The sequence below is a fragment of the Hypanus sabinus genome, chromosome 12 (assembly GCF_030144855.1).
Source record: "Hypanus sabinus isolate sHypSab1 chromosome 12, sHypSab1.hap1, whole genome shotgun sequence".
NCBI classification, from domain to species: Eukaryota; Metazoa; Chordata; class Chondrichthyes; order Myliobatiformes; family Dasyatidae; genus Hypanus; species Hypanus sabinus.
In genome coordinates, this window is record NC_082717.1 from 53,989,173 (window position 1) to 54,017,132 (window position 27,960).

General features: G+C 40.1%; 1 protein-coding gene across 2 annotated transcripts in view; it reads left to right on the plus strand.

Annotated features, from left to right (window-relative positions):
• LOC132402888 (echinoderm microtubule-associated protein-like 6) overlaps nt 1–27,960 on the plus strand; it is a 352,621-nt gene that overhangs the window by 130,539 nt on the left and 194,122 nt on the right. For both annotated transcript variants that reach the window (XM_059985945.1, XM_059985944.1), the window contains exons 9-11: nt 8,650–8,906; nt 13,254–13,466; nt 17,855–18,019. In XM_059985945.1, the coding sequence (XP_059841928.1) occupies nt 8,650–8,906; nt 13,254–13,466; nt 17,855–18,019 (635 nt within the window). The remainder of the gene's footprint in view (nt 1–8,649; nt 8,907–13,253; nt 13,467–17,854; nt 18,020–27,960) is intronic.

Consider the following 27,960-nt stretch of genomic DNA (forward strand, 5'->3'; position numbering starts at 1 on the left):
TGTGGGTAAACAAAGTGAGGATATTTAATTGGAGTCAGTCATACAGCAGAAACTGACCCTTCAATACACCATGTCCAAGCTAACTTTTTTGCCCATCTACACTAATCCTAGTTGCCCACATTAGGACTATATGTTACAGTCTTTTTGAAGCTGTCTGTCAGAAAGCCTTTGAAATGTAATAATCTTATTTGATTCTACCAGTTTCCTCTGGTAGTGCATTCTAGATACCAACTGCAGTAGCTGTCAGCCAAGGACTTGATAAATATGTTAACTTTACAACAGTGGACAATTCTGGATTACATGTGGAGACTTCAGGATGTTTTATCTGTCTTGGGGAGAGCATGTGGTTAAGAAGTTCATCTGGCTGTTTGTGCTCAAGATCTGCATTACTGATCCTGATTAGTAATTGTCACTATAGCAACAAGAGAAAATGAAACTTTTCTGGATTGTATACATTTTCAGAAGGTTGTTGCCTCATTGCCACAAATACACATACAACAAAGCAGGAATTAGTGGGAAGATAGAGGACTGGGAAGCTTTTAAAAACCTACAGAGCAACTAAAAATTCATTAGAAGGGAAAAGATGAAATATGAAAGCAAGCTAGCAAATAATATCAAAATGGATAGTGAAAGTTTTTTCAAATATGTTAAAATTAAAAGAAAAATGAGAGTGGACATAGGATTGCTATGAAGCAGGAGAAATTATAACAGGGGACAAGGAGATGCTGATGAACTAAATTAGTATTTTGCATAAGTCTTCACCATGGAAGACACTAGTAGTATGCCTGATGTTATAGTGTGTAAAGAAAGAGAAATGGGTGCAGTTACTGTTGGCAGAGAGAAGATGCTCAAAAAGCTAAAAGACCTAAAGGTACATAAGTCACCTGGACCAGATGAACTGCATCCTAGGGTTCTGAAAGAGGTAGCATTAGAGATTGTGGTGGCATTAGAAATAATCTTTCAAAAAATCATTTGACTCTGGCATAGTGCCAGAGGACTGGAAATTTGCAGATGTTACTCCACTGTTTAAGAAAGGAGGAAGACAACAGAAAGAAAATTATAGACCAGTTAGCCTGACCCCAGTGATTGAAAAGATGTTAGAGTCAGTTGTTAAAGGTGAAGTGATGGAGTACTTGGTGACACAGGACAAGATAGTACAAAGTCAGCATGGTTTCCTTCAGGGAAAATCCTGTCCAACAAACCTGTTGGAATTCTTTGAGGAGATCACAAGTAGGATAGATAAAGGAGATGTAGTGGATGTTGTATAGTTGGACTTTAGGAAGGCCTTTGACAAGCTGCCGCACATGTAGCTGCTTACCAAGTTAAGAGCCCATGGTATTACAGGAAAGTTACTGACATGGTTAGAACATTGGCTGATTGGTAGGAGGCAGTGAATGGGAATAAAAGGATCCTTTTCTGGTTGGCTGCTAGTGACTAGTGGTGTTCCGCAGTGGTTGGTGTTGGGACCACTTCTTTTTATGCTATGTGTAAATGATTTAGATGATGGAATAGATGGCTTTGTTGCCAAGTTTGCAGATGATATGAAGATTGGTGGAGGGACAGGTAGTGTTAAGGAAACAAGTAGGATGCAGAAGGACTTAGTCAGATTAGGAGAATGGGCAAGAAAGTGGAAAATGAATACAATGTTGGAAAATGCATGGTCATGCACTTTGGTAGTAGAAATAAATGTCCGACTATTTTCTGAACGGAGAAAATCCAAAAATCTGAGATGCAAAGGACTTAGGAGCCCTTGTGCAGAACACTCTGAATGTTAACTTGCAGGTTGAGTTGGTGATGAGGAAGGCAAATGCCATGTTAGCATTCATTTTAAGAGGTCTAGAATACAAGAGCAAGGATGTTATAAGGCTCTGGTGAGGCCTCACCCTGAGTATTGTGAACAGTTTTGGGCCCCTCATCTTAGAAAAGATATGCTGGCATTGGAGAGGGTCCAGGAGAGGCTCACAAGGATGATTCAACAAATGAAAGGGTTATCATATGAGGAACATTTGATGGTTCTGGGTCTATACTCGCTGGAATTCAGAAGGATGAAGGGGGATCTAATTGAAACCTTTCAAACGTTGAAAGGCCTAGACAGAGTAGATGTGGAAAGGATATTTCCCATGGTGGGAGAGTCTAGGACAAGAGGGCACAGCCTCAGGATAGAGGAGTACCCTTTCAAATCAGAGATGTGGAGAAATTTCTTTAGTCAAAGGGTGGTGAATTTGTTGCCACTTGCAACTGTGGAGGCCAGGTCTTTGGGTGTATTTAAGGCAGAGATTGATAGGTTCTTGATTGGACATGGCATCAATGGTTACAGGGAGAAGGCCAGAAACTGGGGTTGAGGAGGGGGGAAAAAAACATCAGCCATAACTGAATGGTGAAGCAGACTCAATGGGCCAGATGGCCTAATTCTGCTCCTAGGTCTTATGGAGATCAGCATAGTAAGGTCTAACATTAAGAGCACCAGAGACAAGAAATGTAGAAATCCTGTCTGTCTGCTAGTCTTAAATTGTTATGAAATTGTTATGTGACAATATGGAGATGGAAGCATTTTGGTCTGCAGTCCTAAGCTTTGCCTGATGGAGAGGAACCTGTGAGGTTAGAAACGCTGTCGTCAACCTGTGGTTGGACTGTTTATTTAACTATTAATATAAATCGTACATGTTTTGTTGCCTCCCCAGTACAAGAGTTAACAACACCATAAGACATAGCAGTAGATAGATTAGGTCATTTGGTCCATTGAGTTTGCTCTGCCATTCGATCATGGTGGATTTATTATCCCTCTCGACCTCATTCTCCTGCTTTCTTCCCAAAATCTTTGACACCCTTGCTAATCAAGAACCTATCAACCTCTGCTTTAAATATACCCAATGACTTGTCCTCCACAGCTGCCTGTGGCAATGAATTCCATAGATTCACCAGCCTCTGGCGAAAGAAATTCCTCTTCATCTCTGTTCTAAAGGGATGTCCTTACATTCTGAGGCTGTGACCTCTGGTTTACTGCTATAGGAAAAATCCATTTCACAGATGAAGAACCATATAGTAAATAACATCATAGAGTAAGGTGCATTCTGTAGGAAATGATGGATCCAGAAATTCTAACTATTGAAACTAATATCAAAAGAAGGAATGGTTCTTGTATGTAGGCAAATTTCCTGGAACTGACTTCAGGGGTGAAATGAGGCAGAACTTCAAGCAGCAATTATCCAAAGTCTGGAATGCTTTATCTGAGTGTCTGGTAAATCTAGATTCATTTCCTGCTTCCAAAAAGCATTTTCAGAAGTTAGTAAATTTGCCAAATTATGTGGAATAATGAGACTGACTGGATTCCTCATCAAAGTATCAATCGGTATTTAATGGACTGAATGGTTGCCCTGTTACGTTTCTGTAATTCAATCATTGTCCCTGACAATTATTGTGTTTAATTATTTATTTACCTTTTTGAAAAAGTGATAATTTCTAAAGCAGGGGTTCATAACCCTTTTTATGCCATGGACCAATACCATTAAGCAAAGGGTCCTTGGACCCCAGGTTGGGAACCCCTGTTCTAGTGTGAGGGCAGCTTAGAAGATTGCTTTCATTATGGAAAAGCTGAAGCTATGTGTAAGCTGTGAAAATATGCCTGAGTATGGGAGGAGCAATGGCTCTGAAGCAGGTTTTGTGATGGTGATCATGTTGGAATTGCTGTAGTAGTTGAATATGGTGAACCATTGTGTAAAGCCATAATAACATATAGCTTCTGTGGATAATTCCATGTGGTTGAATGATCTCTTGGAATCCATGACACACTGAAATTCACTTTAGCAGGCTGTTTCTTCCATCTACATTTCCAAGCCTTCATCTGAAAATTTGGACCTGTCTCCTGCCCGGTGCGCTTTTCCTTGAATTGATCTTTTTTTTTTGTCCAGCTGCTTAATTTTTTTAAGACTATGTACTCTTTACAAACTGGAGTAAGCCATATGTGCACTGGATGGAATTCCTGCAGAAAGACTGGTCAGCTCTGATTTGACTGTTGGGCCCATAATGTGATTTATCTTTCAATTAGTTTTACTTTCAGTCTGATGTTCAATGCTTTACAAACACATCAATAAAATCAATGCATAATGCATTTTAAATCATTCTATTGTACAAGTCACTCAATCAAAAAGTGCACTAACAGCACTTGGACTAACAGCCATGGATCCCTTACATTCCATCACTTCAGTGCATGCTTTGTATTGAGTAGGGAAAGAGCTTGTTGGCCAGATTTTTGATATACAAATAATTATAATTGTGATTATGGGTAAAAGTGTTTTGTTCATCTGATATTTTTAAATATTCTCTCCTCCACCTTATTTTTTTGGGTGCTGGGCATCTTTAGCATGGTCAGCATTTATTACCTAACACTAATATCCCTGGAGAAACGTTGTGAACCACAGACTTTGAACAGTTGCAACATTCTGATGAAGGTACTTTTATGCTATAATTGGGTGTGTTCCATAGTTTAAAGTCAGTGACCATGAAGGAATGGCAATATATTTCCAAGGTAGGATAGTGTTACTGTGTACCTGAATATTCGTCCTTGGCAGAGGTCTGGGTTTGGGAGGCATAATCATTGTAATTGAGACGAGTCATTGCAGTGCATTTTATACGTAGTACATATTACAGCCTCTATGGGTATGAATGTTCAAAATGGTGGATAGAGTAACAGAGAAGTCAACTGCATGGTCCTAATGGGCATTAATCATAAACAATGTTGGAGTTGCATGCATCCAAAGAAATGGATCAAAGTTAGGTGGTTTGACTCTCATTGACTAGCACATTAATGGCACTAATATGTGTTATATCTCTGTTGTCATGCACAAACATTGTTTAAGTGTGGACTTGGTTCATTTTCTAAGAAGTTGTGAATGGTATTAAACGTTATAAAATCAGCAAACACTGTACATTGCTTCAGATGGAAGAAAAGTAATTGATGAAGCAACTAGTACACTAAGGACCGTGAACATTGATATCATGGGACTGGGATAGTTGACCTCATGCAACTGCAACAATCTACCTTTGTAAATTGATAAATTGTTTTATTATTGTTTAGTACAGTAAAAACTACTATCCATACAGCTCACTTCATTACAATAGTGCATTGAGGTAGTACATGAAAAAACCATAACTAAACAGGGCAAAGTGTTAGAGTTATAGTGAAAATGCAGCGTAGGTAAACAACAATGCCATAGTACTGTTCATTAGTCTTATAACAGCAAGATAGAAGCTGTTCTTGAGCCTGGTTGTTCATACTTTCAAGCTTTTGTTTCTTATGCCTACTGGGGATTGGGAGAGAAGGGCCGGCAGGAGTTTCTAATTATGTTGTCTGCTTTGCTGTGGGAGCGAGAAGTGAAGACATTTCATGGGGGAGAGGCTGGTTTCTGTGATGGCCTGAGCTGTGTTCCAGAACTGTACAGTTTCTTGCAGTCATAGGCAGAACAGTTGCCATTTCAAGCCATGATGTATCCAGATACAGTGCTATTCAATGGTGCATCGATAAAAATTGGTGAAGGTTAAAAGGGACATGTCAATTTGTAAAGGTGATGGTAAGATTTCTTTGCCATTATATCTATGTGGTTGGACAAGGACAGGCTATTTACTGGTGATGTTCGCTTCTTGAACTTGAAGCTCGCGACCCTCATGATCTCAGCACTAAACACTAGAAGACACTAGAATACTACAGTACAGTACAGGCCCTTCAGCCCTCGATGTTATGTCGACCCATATATTCCTCAAAAAAATACTAAACCCGCACTATCCCGTAACCCTCTACTTTTTCCACCTGTCCAAGAGGCTCTTAAATACCCCTCACACAAAATGCTGGTGGAACACAGCAGGCCAGGCAGCATCTATAGGGAGAAGCGCTGCAGACGTTTCGGGCCGAGACCCTTCGTCAGGACTCCTTGCGGCACTCCACTAGTCACCGACCTCCAGGCAGAATACTTTCCTTCCACTGATCCCATGCCTCATGACTTTCTGGATGAGTCTCTCGTGGGGGACCTTGTCAAATGCCTTGCTAAAATCCATGTAGACCACATCTACCGCCCTACTCTCATCAGTTTCTTTTGTTACCTCTTCAAAAAAATTTGATTAGGCTCGTGAAGCACGACTTTCCCTTCACAAAGCCATGTTGACTATCCTTGACTAGACTGTACTTCTCCAAATGCTCGTTGATTCTATCCTTAAGAATCCTTTCCAATAGTTTGCAGACCACCAATGTAAGACTCACCGGTCTATAGTTCCCAGGATTCTCCCTATTACCTTTTTTAAACAAGGGAACTACATTTGCCATTCTCCAATCCTCCAGCACCTCCCCTGCAGCCAAAGAGGATTCAAAGATCCATAGCTACTGCTCCAGCAATCTCTTCTCTCAGTTCCCACAGCAACCTGGGGTATATCACACCTGGCCCTGGGGACTTATCAATCTTGATAAGCATTGTTGATGTAAAAAGGAGAGTGTGCACTGCCGCACTTCCTGAAGTCAATAACCAACATTTTTGTTTTGCTAACAAAGATTGTTGTTATGACACCTTGTCACTTGCCTCTATCTCCTTCCTGCACTCTGAATCATTATTTCAGATTTAACCCACCATGGTGATGTCATCTGCAAACTTGCAGGTAGAGTTAGAGCAGAATTTGGTTGCAACTGTGAGTGCTTTGGGAGTAGTATAGGAGGCTGAGGATGTAACCTTGTGGGGCATCACTGTTAAGAATAATTGTGGTGGAGGTGTTGCTGCCTATCTTTATTGATTGCAATCTGTTGGTGAGGAAGTAAAGAATCAAGATACAAAGGAATATGGTGATTCCCAATCTAAGAGTTTGAAGATAAGTTTGCTTGGAATTATTACTGTAGAAGATGGAGCTATAGTCAATAAACAGTAGTCTAACGTCATTGTCTTCACTATCCATTTGCTCCAGAGAGGAATGTAGGGCCAGGGAGATGATACCTGCTGTGGACCTGTTTTGGTAATAAGCTAAGTGCTGTGGGTGGAGGTTGATATGTGCTGTGATCAATTCATGATGGTGAATGTCAGAGCAACTGTACAGTATTGTGAAGAGAGGTTGCCTATTGTTCTTGCAATAATATGGTCTTAAGGCAGATGGGAACTTAAGATTGAGGTAGGAAGTGGTTAAAAACATCTGCAAATATGTCTCCAAGCTGATCTACACAGGATATTAAGCACACAGCCAACAACAATATCTGTGGCAGATACTTTCCACGTCTTCACTCTCTGGAAGACTGACCTAACACCTACAATAGTGCATTGCTGGCTGCCGTGGCAGAAGGTGACATTCCAATTCCATTCTGCTTAAAATGCACATAGAATATGTTAAGTTCATCAGGAAGGCAATGACTACCTGATTTCATTCTGTAGCCCACTTATAGCATGTAAGTCCTGCCACAACTGGTGCTGATCTTGTTCTTGAATGGTACTGTCTCTTGGCATTTCTTACAGTTTTACTGAGGTTCCTCAAATTCTCATTCGTCTATCCATCCACCCATCCATCAAGATACAGTGCAGCATAGCCCTTCTGGCTCTTTGAGCCGGGCTGCCCAGTAACCACCAAGTTAACCCTGGCCTAATCACGGGGCAATTTACAATGACTAACTAACCTATCAACGAGTATTACATTGGAATGTGGGAGGAAACTGGAGCACCCACTAATGAAGGAAACCCATGCAGTCACAGGGAGAATGTACAAATTCCTTACAGACAGTGGCAGGGATGAACTCAGGTCGCTGGTACTGTAAAGCATTGTGCAAACCAATATACTACCATGCTACTGGACTTCAATAGGGAGTGGATCTGCCAGTTCCATGGTTTCCAGTTTGGTAACATCTTGACTGATTCCTTTGCTGCACAGTTCTCTACACACTTGCTAATGATGTCCATGTCAATGGTGACATACTCATTTAGATTGACATACTATGTATATTTTATTCAATCATTGGACTGAAATCCCCTTAATACCAGGACTGTCTGATGCCTCATTCAATAATGTTTGAATAAGGGCTGTTAATGTTCTGATTTGGCAGGTCAGATCAATGACCTTTCATCAGAATTAGTTCTGTTTATAGCAATATTTAAATATGACAAAAGTTGCAAGACCATGTTGTTGCCAGAACTGAGCATAGTGAGGTTAAGGCAGTAGCAGGCATTTTGTGTAGTTATGGAGTACCGTTAAGCAAGAAATAATAGCTCACATCCCAGAGGGTGCAAAACTGTTTGAATTAATTCAAGATTGATAATTTGGCATGAAGAATGGAGTGGAGTATTATGTCCATGGACTTCAGCTGCTGAAGCACAATCATTGCTGGGAAGATGTAACATGAATTTCATGAGAATTATGTTCAAATATAAGATTTATCTCATGGCTAACTAATTTAAAATTTGCAGTTGCTTGAAATGCATTTCTTTAATTTATCATGCTTGAACAGTTAACTGGAAAAATGCAAAACTCTAGTTATCCAACAGTAATTGGTAACAACATTTTCCTTGAAGATAGCTAAGATACTTTAATAGAATGATGAATACCAACTTGGTAGAAAAAGATTATATTTGATGCAAAATGTGACTGCAGCTCTTGAATGGAAATACCTAGTGACTTGTGTTGGATTGTCTGCAGAGATATGACAGAGGTGGTCCACATTAAAGACCGAAAAGAGGTAATTCATGAAATGAAATATTGTCCAGATGGATCTTACCTTGCTGTAAGTTCGAATGATGGTCTAGTTGATATCTACGCAGTTTCACAGCGATACAAGAAAGTAGGTGAATGCAGCAAGTCATCTAGTTTTATTACACATATTGACTGGTCCATTGATAGCAAACATCTTCAGGTCAATGATGGTGCTGGAGAAAGACTGTTTTACAAAATGCCATGTAAGTACAAATCATTTTTCCCTTATTTTGGATTTCATGTCATCACTATTTAATTTTAGAATGTAAAAATAAGTTACTTTTTCAAACAAAAGCAGTGAAATAAAGGTTTTCAATAACTGATAAATACATGATGCCAAATATACTGTCTACTTGATGCAATTTCATTTGAACAAAATATAACTTTTGCCAGCATAATGACTCCCATAAGCTCATGCAATGTTTATCTGCTGACATGTGTAATAGTGGATTATATTTGAACTATCTTCCATCATCTGGCAAGCTCTGTGATCACCTGTCCTCAAAACCCACTATTAACTGGAGCAAGTCCTAGTTTGCAGTCTTCCTTTCAATCTGGCTGCTAGCTGAAACATGAGCCCCAGTGCTCTGGGTCTTTCTGGTGTAAGTTGCACATCTTCCTAGCAGGATTAATTTGACAGCTAGGAGAGCTTGCCTTGGGTTACAAACTGTAAAAGTGCTAAGGATAGTGGATGTCTATATTTGTTACTGATATTCAAAAACAATCTCCCAGACAAAGAAAAAACTGACTTGGTATTTGGTCTTTCCACCAACAGCTTTCCTGATGCAGGGTCTTGGCCTGAAACATTGACTGTTTATTTCCTTCCATAGATGCTGCCTGACCTGCTGAGCATTTTGTGTGTATTGCTTAAGATTTCTAGCATCAGCTGTTTTTTTGCTGTACTTGCATGTATTTTGACTTAGCAGGAGTTCAACAGGTGGGCGCTCTATCTAAGTGCTTAGAAAATATGTGGAAATTTGCACATTCTTATTTAGATTCCATGAAGAATCCAGTCGCATGGTACAGTTTTCCCAAGGACAATGATCAACCATGCAGATATTCAGTACTTCAACCATCACTTGTTTTTATGGCCACACAGTTTACAATTTTAATGTGATAATTTATCAGAATTTGTATGTGGGATTTCCTGAGTTATCCAAGTGTTCCTATTTTTTCATTAACTCAAGTTTTACTACCTTGAGTAAATTTTTGCATATTGAAGGTGATGAATATCTGGAATGAGCTGCCAGAGGGCATGATGGAGGCAAATACAATTTATCATCATCATCATTATTATGTGCTATATTAAATGAAGTAAGCAAATTTTTTGACAGAATTGATCTTCCATTGCCTTCTTCAGGGCAGTTTCCTTATAAAGTTTGAAGTAAATTTTAATATCAATAAACATACATGTCACCATTTACATGGGCATATTCAGCAAATCTGTAGAACAGTAACTGTAACAATATAAATGAAAGATCAACCTGAGTGCAGAAGACAACAAACTGTGCAAATACAGATTTAAATGAATAGCAATAAATAACAAGAACATGAGATCATGAGATAGAGCTGGTAGTGGGAAACATCTCAACAATGAGTGTAGTTATCCCCTTTTATTCGAGACCCTAATGAGTGAAGGGTAGTAACTGTTCTGTAGTAACTGTAGTCACAGGTGACCTCAGCATTATTAATACTCTTCACAGTTTGTCAGTGTTCAAATAACCAGGATTTGTGATATGTACCAGTTGCTCATACAACCATCCACTGCTTTCACGTTTCATGTGACCCTAGTCGGCGGGGGGGTGGGGGACAACCAAGTGCTACAACATGCCCAAGGGTGACCTGCAGGCTAGTGGAGAGAAGGAGCACCTTATACCTCCTTTGGCAGAGATGTTTCTTTAACCCACTACGCATAAATACAATTGCCAATGATTAAAAGGCATTTGGGCATATACTTGGAAAGCAAAGATATAGATCAGCAAGATGGATTAATATTGATGAACATAATGGTCAGCATGAGCAAGGTAAGCCAAAAAGGCTTGTTTCTAAGCTGTAAATCTTTAACCTCCCAGTTGACCATAGTGTCTAAAAATCAAAGATCTGTTTGAGTAAAGCACTTAGTTTTGCTGTTTAATTTAAGTGTGAACTTTATCGTTGCATTGGTATGTCAAACCATTTATTGTTTGCTATCAAATGCAATAGGACAAGTTGCCTAATTTAGGGCATCCACTTCCTGGCTTTGCTGAGGATAGCTGTAGAAAATCTCAATTGTCTCTTTAGTTATTGTAAAACAACAGCATCTGTATCCTAAAGTCAGAATTAAGTGGATTTTGTAATACAGCTATATTCCACTCGTTTGTTTGGGAGTTGATAGAATACCCTTCTTTGCTGAGTTGGTAACTTTTAAGCATATAACTTGGTAGGTGGGTGGGGTACTGACACGTCAGTTACTTGCCCAGTCTCATTTCAAGAATGAATAGGAGGTCAAATGTTGCTCCTTTCCTAGAAGGACAGTCTATGTATTGCTTGAGAACTTCCCTGGAGATAACAAATTCTGATTCACCCTTGGTACCGTGACTGTCCCAATCAGTTTTATTGTAAATTAAAATCAACAAGTATTACAACTCTATTATCCAACAGCTATCTGACTTAGCTGCAGTACATATTTGCTTTCCTAATTCCTGTTAACTCTTGAGGACCCTATAGTACAATCCTATCCATGTAATCATTCCTTATCATTTCTACCCATGTTGTTTCACTGGATGCTTCCTCTTTCCCTCCTTCCCCCACCCCGGAATGTCCTCCCTAACTGAAAATGCATTTCCACTCCTCTTAGCTCCATTTCTCATTCCTATAGTACCTGTATCCTGAAATATTAAGCTGACAGTCTTTGACCATTCCACAATCTGTAATAGTATCATATGCCAGTACATGCAACAAGTGCATCCATCTGTTGGACTTTACTTGAGTCTGTCTGTTGCTGTTAAGTTCTTTATTTGCCCCAGCTTTCTCATGAGCAACACTAATTAGTCTTATTACTGTGAGGTCCAGAAAGAGAAAGAAATAGCAGAGCCTGTTTAAAAAGCTGAAAATAATTGAACTCCTCAACAAGTCATATCTGGAGTGAGAAGGCAATATCATATTTTCAGTCAATTACCTTTCAGAACTAGGAGAAGATCAAGCGCAGTGAGGAGAAATCATGCTCCATGGTCATTGTCACAGAAGTTATCATTTGTGCCATTTATTTCTGGCTGAATTGAGGAGGGAAAAGTAATTCAATTCAAATAAGCACCGCAGCTGAAACCAAAAAAAAAAAGCACAGAATTAGCAGTGTATAATACTGTACACCAAATGATTTTGGAGAGAAAAGGGAAATCAGAGGTAAGGTACTTATTTGCTAGAACATGAATATCAGCCACTTCTTCTACAGAGGGTGTGTTCAACAGTCATAGAAATTATGATGGATTATTAGGATAACTAGATTACCTTGATAGGCTATTTTAGTATTGGGTAGTATTGCTTCCTCAAAGTGCTACAATTGTGATCTTCAGGGCAACCATCAGCTCGCTGCAAAGAGTTGTGCTTTGTGATAGCCATTGGATCTTGCTGACTGGAAGGGGAAAAGAATAACAGTCGAGACAATTGAGGGGCAGGCAGATAAAGATCTGTGCTTTAATTGGTCTGTTTACTTTGGAATCAAGTACCAGGGTATGGAGGAGGGAGTTTACTAATCATAATAGTGATGATAGGCTACAATTGACAAAAATGTTGCCTTACGTCCATCTGACTTTTAAGGAATACCCCGTCAAAGAGTTACCTTTGTAGCTGAGTGGCTTAGTCTCCATTTTATCATTACATTTCTTGAATTCTTTGAAACTTGGTTAGCAATTGTTGGGGTTTAAAAAAAAGGACTGGATTTATATTGTCCTTTATGATTACAGGATATTTCAAAGCACTTTACAGCCAATCTGAAAAAGAAACAAAATGCTGGAAACAGCAGGTTAAGCAGCATCTGAAAAGAGTATTTCATATGGAAGGTGGCCTGTTGGAAATGTCTTTTGAGGTGTGGTGACTATCTACAAATCAAGCTTCTAATTTCTGTGTGGGAGAATGATTTAAATGGAGGTGAAATGTTCTTTCTCCAGGATGGATAACTGCATCCCATGTCTTGATTGCTGCCTTTATAAACAAAGTGAAAACTGCATACTTGCCTATGTTGACAAAATATACCCAATGTTTATTTTTACCTTAAGCAAGAGACTTTTTCTTAAGCTTACAAACAGAAAGTTAGGGAATAGCTTTTAGAAATGGCTTGATTCTGCTCAGTACTTAAGTAAAATATAAGAATTTTGTATTTGTGATGCACTGTAATTCATATTGTGCGCATTTTAGTATTTACAATATGAGTTGTGTTTCTGTACTCTTAAATAAAAATTAATTGCTAGAAACTGAGTGTCAGATCATGCTTCTGTTACTAACATTTATAAAATAAGATGTTTTAAGCAATAACATGGTATTTTCTGTAATAATGTACCAAATATCTTTCTAAGCTGGAAAGCATTTAACAAATAAAGATGAAATAAAAGGCATTCATTGGGCTACCTGGACTTGTGTTATTGGACCGGAAGTAAATGGAATTTGGCCCAAGTATACAGACATCATGGATATTAATTCTGTGGATGCGAACTTCAGCAGTGCTACTCTTGTGTCTGGTGATGACTTTGGATTGGTCAAGCTCTTCAGGTTTCCTTGTTTGAAGAAGGGTAAGGAGCCTGCTTCTTTACTTTATTCGAGATACGAACATCAATTGATATGAACATTAATATGACATATTTAAAAGATCCTCTTACTTTTCCTATTTCAATTTTCTTTTGAAATTTGTTTCTGTTATTTTCTTATTACATAGTGATAAACAGCAATTTTGCTGGATAAAGAGAATATAAGAACATAAAAGATAGGAGCAGGTGTAGGCCATCCGGCCCATCGAGCCTGCACCGCCATTCAATAAGATTATGTCTGATCTGTCCGTAAACTGTGCTCCATCTACCTGCCTTTTTCCCATATCCCTTAATTCCCTTACTATGTAAGAACCTATCTAACTGTATCTTAAATATATTTAGTGAAGAAACCCCAACTGCTTCCCTGGGCAGAGAATTCCACAGATTCACCACTCTCTGGGAAAAACAGTTTCTCCTCATCTCCGTCCTAAATCTTCTCCCCTGAATCTTGAGGCAATGTCCCGTAGTTCTAGTCTCACCTACCAATGGAAACAACTTTCCTACTTCTATCTTATCTATCCCATTCAAAATTGTGTATGTTTCTATAAGATCCCCTCTCATTCTTCTGAATTCCAGAGAGTATAGTCCCAGGCAACTCAATCTCTCCTCATAGGTTAACCCCCTCATCCCCAGAATCAACCTGGTGAACCTCCTCTGCACTGCCACCAAAACCAGTGTATCCTTCCTCAAGTATGGAGGCCAGAATAGCACACAGCACACCAGGTGTGACCTCATCAGTACCCCGTACAGTGCATGACCTCCCTGCTCTTGAATTCAATCCCTCTAGCAATGAAGGCAAACATTCCGTTTGCCTTCTTAATAATCTGTTGTACCTGCAAGCCAACTTTTTGCAATTCATGAGCAAGCACTCCCAAGTCCCTCTGCACAACAGCATGCTGCAATCTTTCACCATTTAAATAATAATCTGTTCTTCTATTATTCCTTCCAAAGTGGGTGATCTCGCATTTACCAATGTTGTATTCCATCTGCCAAACCTTGGCCCACTCATTTAACCTATCTATATCCTTCTGCAGACTCTCCACATCCTCTGTATAATTTGCTTTTCCACTCAGTTTAGTGTCATCAGCAAATTTTGCTACGCTACACTCAGTCCCCTCTTCCAAATTATCAATGTAAATGGTAAGCATCTGCGGGCCCAGCACCGACCCCTGTGGCACCCCACTCAGCACTGACTGCCAACCGGAGAAACACCCATTTATACCAACTCTCTGCCTTCTATTAGTTAACCAATTCACTATCCATGCCAATTATCAAACGCTTTCTGGAAATCCAAGTATATTATATACACCTGTTCTCCTCTATCCACTGCACTCATTATGTCTTCAAAGAACTCCAGTAAGTTTGTCAAACAGGACCTGCCTTTTCTGAATCTGTGCTGCAAATATGAAGCAATGTTCTCATGACTTATGTAACCTGAGCACAAATTACCACATGAAAAAAGGATTAACGATTTGAATTTATGACTGAAATGAAAGTGTGGAAGGAAGGTATTTTGATTTATGGTATCAATGTTTAAATAAGCAGTGGCTGTTATGACCCAACTCCCAACCCACCAACAATATACTGACAATCTAAAATAATAATGCTGGGAAATCTCTATAGCTCAGTCAGCACCTGTGGAAAGAAAAACAAAGATAGAGTTTCAGGTTAATGAAATATTAACTTGGAACTGAAAAAAGTCAGAAAATAGCCTGATTTAAGTTGCTCCAAAAGTAGGGTGGTGGAGGGTGTTGTTTGCAGATGAATTGAATGAAGAGCTGGTCTGAAGTGAAGAGTCAGTGATAAAAGATGGTGTCAATGCCAACTGAAGGAGTGTGCTAAAAGTTTGTTATTGACAGTTGATGTGTCTGAGGGAGCTCAAAATAAAAGCCATGAAAGCAAATATTTTTTGTATCTGTAAAATATATGATATGATACTTGCTGAAAATCTGATCTAAAAGAGAACACTGAAATTAACAGCGAAATTGAGGCAGCATCAGGAGAAAAAAATTGAGTTATTGGCCTTACGTTTCAATTGGTAAGTTCTGACAGTCGAGGCTGGTTGCATGAAATTATAACATTCAGTGAATCTCAAGGGCTATAATATGACTAGAAGTAAAACAAGTTGGTATTCTTTGAGCTTGTATTAGCCTTTGGATCAGTACCTCAGTGCTTCAGCATTATATATTTTTTTTCTTTTCCCCCTCATTTATCTCTCTCCATTTACATCACCTCAAAATTCTCAATTAATTACCTTTTCAAGCCACAATTGAATGTGCATGGGACAGGAGATTTACCGGTTGCTGCCTGGATTGGAGAAAATATAGTAGGGATGTCTTATGAGGATAGGTTGAATGAGCTAGGACTCTTCTCTTTGGAGCGAAGGAGGATGCAAGGTGACTTGATAGAGGTGTACCCGATGATAAAAGTGGATAGCCAGAGAGTTTTTCTAAAGACAGCAATACTGTAGCTAATACGAGGGTCACAATTTTAAGGTGATTTGAGAAAAATATAGGAGGGATGTCAGTGAAGTTCTTATAGAGTGGTAGGTGCATGGAGTGCGCTGTCAAGTGTAGTATTAGAGGCAGATACATTAGGCACTTGTAAGAGACTCTTAAATAGGTATATGGAGGGGCTATGTGGCAGGGAAAGGTTAGATTGAACTTAGCATAGATTACCAAGTCAGCAAAATATCGTGGTCAAAGAACGTGCTGTGTTGTAACATTCCATGTTCTATGGATAGAAAGCAAATCATAAAAGCTGCAGTACAAAAGATTTTAAAAAATCCTTAGTAACATAGAATTATTGTGGAATGGATGATCATTCTCAAAAGAACAGAATGAAGAATTTAGAGATGAGGCAAACACATTGAAAGTGTAAGTTCAGTATTTGGTTGCTACAGTGAGTGGTTTACATTAAACTTAAAGCCTTGAATCACTTCTTTCCTCACTATCACTGCAGAAGGTAATTGCTGCCCATTGAGGAGGTGGAATGAAGAAGCAAACACTAAATTTATGACTTAATATGAAAGACATTGTAGCTGAACATTTGGTCAATTTAAAATACTAGTGTGAGTTATGTAATCATTTATCATCAGGATTGGGAAAGAAAGAGCAAACAAGGAATCAACATTGAAATCAACATTTTAAAAAATATATAGAAAAATGAGTGTTAATATTGTAAATGAAAATAAGGATCTAAAGCATTTTTGCTGAATAATTATTTTCCATCTTTTACAGCAGAGCATGCTGAACATGCCATGCAGTGTAATACTAGATCAGGATTTTGGACTCTTAAGCAAAATAAGAGTACTGATGAAAATAATAATATTTATGTAATGACATTTCTTAGGAGAGTATATTTTTTAAAGGCAATTTGTGAGAATAATGCAGATAACATTGCATAATCTAAAGTGCTGCCAAATTTGAGAATCACTCTTTTGGTCAGGAAGTCTCCAACTATAATTCATGAAAGATGAGAGAGGAAAATCTGTGTATTTTGGGCTAATTTGCCAAGCATCTGACCTTGGAGAATTTGTTAAAATTGTAATTGATAAGAGTTGTTGAACACCATGAAAATTCAGTCTTTTAGGTTCACAGATCATGAGAAAATAATTCTAGCCATCATGCAAACTCAGATGTTCAATAATCAGAAGGAAATATAATCCTTAAGTATTTGTGTAGTTTTCAACCAGACACTATACCTCCAGAAGTATTGTGACCCCAGGGCTGTGGACTGATAGTTGGGAAGGGAGATGAGTCTAAGCAGCTCTTGTCTTCTTTACATATTTTTTGGTATTATTTTACAGGAATGAAAGGAGTTAATTAGCTGTTTAATTCCTGGTAAAACCAACATTAATTTTGTCCTGCATACCTCTTTCCTGTTTGCAAAGATGTAACTGACCTCAGAGTAAACTGATCTGATATAAACAATAATAGGAAAAATGACAGAATCTAAAGGGTAAACAAACTTTGGAAGAAATAACATGAAATTATTGGCGTTGCTTCACTTCAGAGCAAGTTTTAGAAATAAATATATTGAATTACATTCTTACATAGTTAAGTTTTCATTCTTCACAATATTCTGTATATTTATTGTAAGTATAAATAGTTATGAATAGCTTTTGTAAAGGGTGTTTGCTTAGGTGTTTCCAATTACAAAACTGTTAAATTTTCATGAAATGTTTCATTTGCATTCTTACCACTGATATTGTTATAACTAAAACTATTTAAAGTATTTTTAACAGACTTTAGTTTTAGATTATTATTGTTCCCACGGCGCTAAGCTCTTTAAGAACTGTATTGTAAACAAAATGCAGTAGATGCTCTTAACATAATGTGCATTTTTCTGCACAATCATCTTTCTCATTTTAGGAGCAAAATTCCGTAAATATGTTGGACATTCTGCTCATGTGACTAATGTACGTTGGTCCTATGATTTTCAATGGGTAATGAGTACAGGTGGTGCCGATCACTCTGTATTTCAATGGCGATTTATTCCCGAAGGAATGTCAAACGGGGGATTTGATATATCACAAGGTAATTAAAACAGTGTATTATATTACTAAATTAATGTTGAATTTCATATGGCTAATGTTGGAGTGCAATGATCTCAACCCTAGGGTATGCTGCAAGGTTCATGTAGCCATGTGCTAAGCCTGGCTATCTTGAGTTCTTCATCAGCAAGATAAAGTCAGAATTAGCCTTGACTAAATCAGTTCTATCTGATCTGCAACCTCTCAAATAATATGTAGAGCTGGTTTTCAAATAAATGCCCACAGATATCCTAAAGTGAATTTTGGTCTGGCTTGACTAAAGAAATAACATACACCCAAATAATTCCAGACAGGTGAATGGGTTAACAGATGTTTTCTGGTAAAATGACAGTGTCTTCAAACGCAGTGGCCTCTTGGGGGGGCCAACCAAAGGTGTTTGTTTCTTTGTTAAGCCTTTTCTACAATAGCAAGACAATGCTGGACTCCAAGAACTTTGGAAACTGCAGATCTATCCCATCAGTAAACTGCTCGTTGGCAGATGTACTGGACTGGGTGTAGACCATGTTGCTGCCTGCTACAGGAAGGCATTGGAGTTTGTGCATGAAAGTGGTGTGCAGTGTAACTGTGGCTGATTGTCTTGGATGTTTCTCTTGCGATCACAAGACCCTGTTGGAAATTGATGATGTAAGATGCTGCAGGCCAGTCTCCCTTGTTTGGTGGATTGACAGATGACGAGGCACCTGCATAGTGCTGTTTGTTGAGGACTAGGCCTCAGGCCACAAGTTTGCCTACTGCTGGAGTATAGGAGATGAGACAGTGGAGGCAATGTAGTGCAGCGTCCGTGCTTGATTGGGGGCTGGCCTCTCTTGTTCGTGCTGCCCTCCAGTGTTCGATTAGTGGCATGACAGGCTGGATTGCATGCGTCTGCATGCTGATGGGAATTGTATATGCCGAAAATTTGCAGGACATGTTGCTCAGAACTTGACTATACATATATATGGTTTTTTTTGCAAGACTGTTATTTTGCTCACTATTTTGAATGTGCTGTGTATGTTTTGCACCTTGATCCCAGGGGAACGCTGTTTCATTTGGCTGTATTCATGTATGGATAAATGATAATTAGACTTGAATTTGATTTGATTTTGAATTTGAGACTGGCAGATATGCTAATGGATATTTTTGTTATTTTTTTCATGTGATTAACAAAGTCATGGCCAATTTCTGACTTTAACAGTATTTTTCTGACCGATCTCTATCCCTTGATTCCTCTATTATCCAGAAATGTATTCATCCCAGTGTTAAGTACAATGAATGTCCAAGCCTTCACAATTCTCAGAGGTAAAAGAATTCCAAAGATTTACTGTCTTGTTATTGAAGAAAATTCTTCTCATTTCAATCCTAAATCGCCTATCAATTATTTTGAAGTTGTGTCATAAAGTTGTACATCACCAAAGTGAGCCTTTTAATTACCTTTTTGTCTACCTGCATTAATCTGTTTGCCAAAACTAGTGTACATCCTTTTATTCCTTGCCTACTTAAGTATCTGCCTATGTCTCTTAAGCATAGTGATTGTGTTTGATTCCATCAGTACCTCTTGCAGAAAGTTCTCAATATCAACCAGTTCTTGTGTATAAAAAAAAGCCTTCTCAAATCCTCTTTTTAAAAACTCCTTCCTCTCAACTTAAACCTATGCCCTCTTGTTTTTGATTTCACCCACCTTGGGGAAAAGACTCTGACAACGACCCTCTTATCTTACCACACCAGTTTCCTTTACTTGCAGAAAACAAAACCCAGTCAACTACAACCCCTTGCTTTACACTCTTCTGCCAAATGTTGAGGTTGTTAAGACTTCTGTACACTTTAGTGCAGGTTTTCCCCTTATTCTTTTGCCTTGTGTGAAAAGAGACTGATCCTACGCAGGCTTTTCTCATACAACAGACTTGCCATCTGGACAGTCAGTGTGGTGAATCTTTGTTGCATGCCATTTCTAGCAAGCATATCCTTAATTTTTTTTTATACGCAGAGAGACCGTGCAGGGAGCCTGTTCTCACCATTGCCTTATATAATGTACTAATGGTTGGCACATTGGTGCAGCCGGTAGAAGATGCGAACTTCATAGATGTGAATAAAATCATGAAGGATATGGGCAGAATCTATTCCCCAAGATGCACAGATACAAGATAAGAGGGGAGCAATTTGAGAGGCCGGAGAGGTAACTTCACACTGAGGGTAGGAAAACATGGAATAAGCTTGCCAAAAGAGGAGGACAAGGCTGGTACAATTGCATCATTTAGATAGATACCTGGAAGGGAGAGGATTGGAGGACTATAGGCTGAACATGGGCAACTTAGATTAGTAGGGAGGATATTGTGGTTGGCATGGGCTAATTGGGCCAGAAGGCCTGTTTCTGTGCTATATTACTCTGACTAGTAGATCTGCTGCTGCATAGCGCTAGAGATTTTAGCACAGTCTAACCTGGGGTGGTACCTATTTTGTATTTACACATTTTCATTGTGACCATGTCGATTTCCTCCTATATCCTAAAAAGATAAGAGATTTGGTAAGCAGATTGATCACTGTCCATTGCCTTTGGTGTACAGGTAAGAGGTAGAATCTGCGAAGTTGATGTGAATGCAGGAAATTTTTTTAAACAATGAAGGATTCATATTGGATTAGTGGTTGATGTTTGGTGTGGACCTTGTGAATCAAAGAGCTTGTGTCTCTGCTGAATCACTGCATAACTCTATATCAGCTTGCTTCATGGGGTACAGTGGTCTGTTACTACAACAGAATCCAAGTTAACCTCGGGGTATGGAGTCATGAGGCTGCAGATAGTCAAAGAGCAATACAGCACTGATACAGTCCCTTTGGTCCAATGAGTCCATGACCACTGTGGCGCCCGACTATTTAGTCCCAGTTTCCTGTGTTCAGGCCTATATCCCTCTATGCCCTGCTCTTGCATGTGCCTGTCCAAGTTCTTCTTAGACAATACTTTGTACCTGTCTCAACCATTTCCTGTGGCAGCTTGTTCCATGTACTTGCAATGCTCTGTGTGGAAAAAGTTGCCTCTCAGCTCCCTTTTAAATCTTTTCCTTATCACCCAATATCTATCACCCCTATTTTTAGGTTACTCTTGAAAAATCTTTTCCTACCCTGGGAAAAGATTGATAATATCCACCTCATGAGTTTAGAGACCCCAATAAGGTCACACCTCATTCTCTTATGCTCCAAGGATAAAAGACTGATCTTGCTAAGCTGCACCTATAATTCAGACCATTTAGTCCTGGCGACAACCTCATATTTAATATTTTCTGTGCTGTTTCTAGTTTAGTAACAGGATGGCCTAATCTGTGCACATACTCTAAGTGCAACCTCATCAATGACTTATGCAATTGCAACATAATGTCCCTGTTTCTGTACTTAGTGCCCTGACTGACGGCTAAATGCCTTTTTCACCATTCTGTCCACCTATGACACTGTTTTCAATCACTATACACTTGTACTCCAAACTCCCTCAATTTCATTATGCTCCCAGTCCCCTACCAGTTATAGTTTAAGTCCTAAGCTGGTTAGACTTTGCAAAATCATTTCCGTGAACTTAACTGTGTTAAATTTCACTTTCCACTCCTCGACTCATTGTCTAAATGTTCCACACCCCCATTTCACTGTCAACAATGCCACTTCATAATTATGTACATACTGATCAAATTTTCAGCATTCACATCCAAGTGATTTGTATAAATAAGGAATAGCAAGAATCCTAACACCAAGCACTGAGGCATACCGCTAATCACTGGTCTTCATTCCAAGAAAATTCTTTAACCACCACCCTCTGCTTTCTACCTACAGTATGACACAATTTTGAATCCATTGAACCAACTTTCCCTGGATTCCATGGGACCTAACCTTCCAGACCAGCCTACAATGTGGGACTTAGTTGAAGGCATTGCTGAAGTTCAAAAAGACAACATCCACTGCACTACTTTCATCTACATTTTTGATTACTACAAAAAAACTCTAAAAGGTTCGTCAAGCACCACTGCCCATTTGCAAAGCTCCTCCTGGTCATAGTGCTGGTAGAGGCCAAGGTTGCTGTATTGGAGGGAAATGATACAACATTCTGTTTCACTGAGACATGGCTCACCCCCCTCCCACCCTACAATTCAGTTGAAGGGATTCTTAATCCATCATATGGCAACATAAGTAAAAGATAGTGTTAGTGTCTGTTTCATGATAATCTAATTGTGGTGCTCAGGTGGAATAATTTTGTCTCAAAACTTGTTCTCCCATTTTATGATTAGGTGCTGACTGTTCTACTTATCTTGGGAGTTTTCTGCCATGATTCTTATTGCAGTTTACCTTGCGCCAAAGGTAGATGTAAAGCCAGCAGTCAGCGTATTGTGTGTTGTGATTAACAAACAAGAAACAGCCTTCCTTGATACCTTTCACCTCCTTTCTGCAGACTGCAATCAGGCTAGCTTGAAGAACTCAATGCCCAACTATCACGAGCACTTCACCTACAGCACCAAATGAACCAACACAGTCAGCCACTGCTATATTACCATCAAGAATGCCTACCATTCCATCCCTTGGAAATCTGATCATATGGCTTTCCTCCTCCTAACTGCATATAGGCAGAGACTAAAGACTAAGGCACCAGAGGCAAAGACAACAGAGGTGTATAGGAGGCAGAGGAATGGCTATAGAACTGCTTCAAGTTGGTGGATTGGACCATGTTCAAGTACTCATCATATGACCTGAATGAATATACCACTGTTGTCATAAACTTTATAAAGAAACACATAGATGAGTGTGTCCTCACAAAATCTTTCAGTCTTCCCCAATCGGAAGCCCTTGGATGAACCAAAAGATTTGTAATCTGTTGAGGGCTAAATCAATGGTGTTTAGGGCTGATGATCTGGAAAAGTTCGCGAAGTCAAGGTAGCTATTTCACATGCAAAGTGGCAATTCTGGACTAAACCTTAATCACAGAAAGATGTTCGACAACTGTGGCAGGGCTTGGATGCTATCACCTCCTACAAAGCAAAGCCAAGCATCGTACAGGGTAAAGAAGTTTTGCTCCCAAATGAGCTCAATACCTTCTATGCTCTCTTTGACCGACAGAGCGTGGAGGCAAGCTCACAAAACCCAACAACCCCTGCGAGCCTGTTAACTCAGACTCTGAGGATGATGTGCGAGGTGAACCACTGGAAGCATCTGGCCCAAACAGTGTATGTAGCTAATCAACTGGCTTGAGTGCTTATGGACATCTTCAAACTCTCATTTTGTCAGTTTACTTCAAGCAGGCGTCAATCGCAATGATGTCCAGGAAGAACGTGGAACCTTCCTCAGTCACTATCATACAGTGCCACTTAACTCCACCATGATAAAGAGCTTTGAGACAGTGGTCCCTAACCACCAGGCCACGGACCAGTACCGGGCAAAGCAAAGCATGTGCGAGGAGACGATATGATTTGGCTATATGAAACAATATGAGTCAGATGCACCTTTCTTCATTCCCTGTCACGCCCACTGTTGAACTTGAACGCACGTGAGGTCATTACGCAAGCGAAGTCATTACCCATGCGAGGTCATCAGTCGCCTAAATGCAGTGATACCCTAATGCCAGGGATCACTGGTTGGCCTTGGGCGACCAGCAAGAAGTGCGGTTGCTACTGGCCTGGAGCGCAGACAGGTGGGCGCCACCTCTAAACCTGTTTAGCACACCAAATGTTCATGGGGTACCCGGTTCTAAAATATTCTCAGATGACCTAATTCGGGCTCAGGGTTTTGTAAGTAGCAGAGCAGCTACCTCGCTGCGACCTTCTGAAAGTCATCCCTCCAGCCAAACCTTTGTCGGCCGATAGATCCTACCTACCTATGGGGGGGGGGTGGGGGGCGGGGTAGTGCCCTATTGCACTCCTCCTCACTCGATCAGTTGCTCTCTCTGGACTGCGACCACCCTGGCCCCAGCACGGGGACTTCCGGCCCTTACTTTGTCCTCTCACCCCACCCACGACCAGCCACACCTGGCCAAGGCATCTGGTGGTGGGCGGGAGGCTGGAGTTCAGGCCTGGAGACAATGAAGCCCTGAAAACTGCTTTGGCACCTTGAGTCCAAGCACCCTGTACTTAAAGACAAACTTAAGTTTTTGTTGAGTTTTTTGAGCGAAAAAAAAGTGAGCAAGTGGAACAGAAGCAAATGTTGAGAGCCACAAAAACTAAATTGCGGAATAGAATGGACATAAGGAACCCTCTTTGAGTATCGCAGTCTCCCATCATCCCTCGATGGGACTGTCTTGTTGTAAGGAAACAAGGCCAGGGCTCCCACTGATTCAGCGATATTGATGTGTTGCAATGATTTTATATGTTCACATGAGGAAAATATGCGCTGTGTGTTTAGTATCCAAACATTACTTAAAACGTTATGATGCTATTGACTTATAAGTGAGTTATACATGACTTACCACTATATTCATGTGAAGAAAATATGCGCTGTGTATTTAATATTAAATTTGTTAGATAAACCCTTTTAGAAATGAAATTGACTGTATTAGCCACTTATAAGTGACTGATAGTTGACTTACCACCTATAATCTGGTTGTGATTAACAACCCCCACCCCCGTTGGCCAGTCCGCAAGAATATTGTCAATATTAAACCGGTCCACGGTACAAAAAAGGTTGGTGACCCCTGCTTTGAAATTTGGAAATGGATCTAGGTCATGACGCATACCAACTGCTGCCTGAGGAAGTGACCTAGATCCATCCCAATTTTCCTATTGTTACAACAGGTCAACACCCAGTTTCTACACCCAGCTCTGTAACATTTTTATAATGACTGGCTGTTGGCTAGCAAAATACTGCAACTTCTCACTCAATGTCAGCAAAATGAAAGAGCTGGTTATTGGCTGTAGGAAACGGAAACCAGTTCTCCATGATCCAGTCTTCATCGGGGATCACAGGTGGAGAGGGTCATTAACTTTCAACTTCTTGGTGTAACCATTTCAGAGGATCTATCCTGGATCCAACATGCAAGTGCCATTACAAAGAAGGCTGGACAGTGCGACTACTTTCATAGAAGTTTGCAAAGATTCAGCATGTCATCTAAAACTTTGACAAACTTCTATAGATGCACAGAAGAAATTAAACTGACCAGGTTGCACCATGCTTGGTATTGAAAGACCGATGCCCTTGAATAGAAAAGCCTACAAAAATAGTGGATACAGCCCAGTCCATCACAGGTAAAGCCTTCTTCACCATTGAGCAAATCTACAAGGAGTGTTTTCGCAGGAGAGCAGCAAGGAACCCCCACCATCCATCAGCAAGGAACCCCCACCATCCAGACCATGCTCTCTTCATGCTCCTGTCATCAGGAGGAGGTGCAGGAGCCTCGGGTCCCTCACTACTGGGTTCAGGAACAGGTATTACCCCTCAGCCAGCCAGTCCAGAATGAGAGTGGATAACTTTACTCACCCCAGCACTGAACTGCTTCCACAACCCATGGACTCACTTTCAAGGACGCTACACCACATGTTCTCAAATTTATTGATTTTTTTATTATTTTGTTGTTTTTTGCACAATTTGTTGTCTTTTACATGTTGGTTGCTGTTCCGTTTGTGTGCAATTTTTCATTGATTCTGTGGTGTTTTTTGTATTGACTATGAGAAAATGAATCTCAAGATTATGTATGGTGATATATGTACTTTGATAATAAATTTATTTTGAACTTTGCCAATAAATATGTCAGAATGCTCTTCATTGATTACAACTCAGCATTCAGCACTATCATCCTCTCAACTCATCATTAAGCTCCAAAACCTGGGCCTTGGTACCTCCCTAGACAACTGGATCCTCAAATTCTTCCCTGGCAGATCCCAGTTAGTATGAATTGGCAACAACATCTCCTCCACACTCATCAGCAGCACAGGTGCACCACAAGGCTGTGTGCTTAGCCCCATGCTCTACTCACTTAATACCTATGATTGTGTGGTTAAGTATACCTCCAATGCCATATTTGTTTGCTGATATCACTACTGTTGGTGTAGAGTCAGTGATGGTGATGAATCAGTGGAGAGATAGAAATCTGGTTTGAATGGTGCCTCAGCAACATCTCACCTAGCAGCAGCAAGACCAAAGAGCTAATTATTGACTACAGGAGGAGGATGTCTGCGGTCCATAAGCAGGTCCTCATTAGAAAATCAGAGGTGGAGGAGAAGGTCATTGGCTTTAAACTCCTCAGTGTTAACCTATCAGAGGATCTATTGTAGGATGACTACCCTCTGCTCACTGCTGCCATTAGGCAGGAGCTACAGAAGCCCTTAGGTTCCACACCACAAGGTTCAGGAACAGTACAATCATCAGGCTTCAGATCGACATGAATAACTTCATTTATCACTGCTCTGAACTGATTCTATGACCTACACACACACTTTCAAGGACTCTTTACAACTCTGTTATCAGTATTATTTTATTTGCATAATTTGTCTTTTGCTCTGCCTCTCTGAATGCTTTAGATGATGCAATTTGGAGTAATATACCGTCTGCTTGAGGTACTCGGGTTAGGCTAATCTCATGCAGTGTTTTAACCCAAAGCATTGTTCTGATGATGCTGCTCAACTTGCTGAGTTCCTCCAGCTCTTAATATTGGAGTATATGTTTCCATGGATTATCTTGTAACCAGTAATGTACCCTGATATTTATAGAAACCTTTCATAAACTAGGCTTGTGCCTTGCTGCTGATGTGCTAAATGCACAGGTTATTTCCTTAGCAAACACGAGGAAATCTGCAGATGCTGGAAATTCAAGCAACACACACAAAATGCTGGTGGAACGCAACGGGCCAGGCAGCATCTATAGGGAGAAGCACTGTCGACGTTTCGGGCCGAGACCCTTCATCAGGACTAACTGAAAGGAAAGATAGTAAGAGATTTGAAAGTGGTGGTGGGGAGAGGAAAATGCGAAATGATAGGAGAAGACCGGAGGGGGTGGGGTGAAGCTGAGTCGGAAAGGTGATTGGCAAAAGGGATATAGAGCTGGAGAAGGGAAAGGATCATGGGACGGGAGGCCTAGGGGGAAAGAGAAGGGGAGGGGAGCACCAGAGGGAGATGGAGAGCAGGCAGAATGATGGGCAGAAAGAGAGAAAAAAAGGAGGGGGGAAAATCTAAATATATCAAGGATGGGGTAAGAAGGGGAGGAGGGGCATTAACAGAAGTTAGAGAAGTCAATGTTCATACCATCAGGTTGGAGGCTGCCCAGCCAGTATATAAGGTGTTGTTCACTCAGGTTGGAGGAGGCTCATCTGGTCTGTACTCGGTAGAATTCAGAAGAATAAGGGGGGGGGGTCCTCATTGAAACCTATTGAATAATCTAGGACCCTCACAACCCTAGAATAGAAGGATGACCCTTTAGAAAAGTGATGAGGAAGAATGTGTGGGATTCATTGCCACAGACAACTGTTGAGGCCAAATCACTGGCATATTCAAAGTGGATGTTGATATGTAGGTTCTTAATTAATAAGGGCATCAAACTATACAGAGACAAGGCAGGAAACTGGTTAATTGATCAGCCAAGATGGAAAGGCAAAGCGGACTTAATAGGCCAAATGGCCTACTTCTGTTCCTATGTTTTATGGTCTCATAAACACAAGGGATTCTGCAGATGATAGAATTTCAGAGTAACACAAAAAATGATGGAAGAATTCAACTGGTCAGGTAGCTCCTGTGGAGGGGTTTATGTAGTTGAATTTTCAGACCGAGACACTTCATTAGGACTACCTTCATCAACTTCTTTTGTCACTTCCACTAAGTTTGGTATGGGTCCCCAAATCCTAAGGACTTTCTACAGGAGCACAACTGAGAGCATCCTGACTGACAATATCACTGCCTGATATGGGAACTGTACTTTCAATTACAGAACTCTGCAGAGAGTGGTGGGGACAGCCCAGCGCATCTGCATTTGTGAACTTCTCACTATTTAGGACATGTA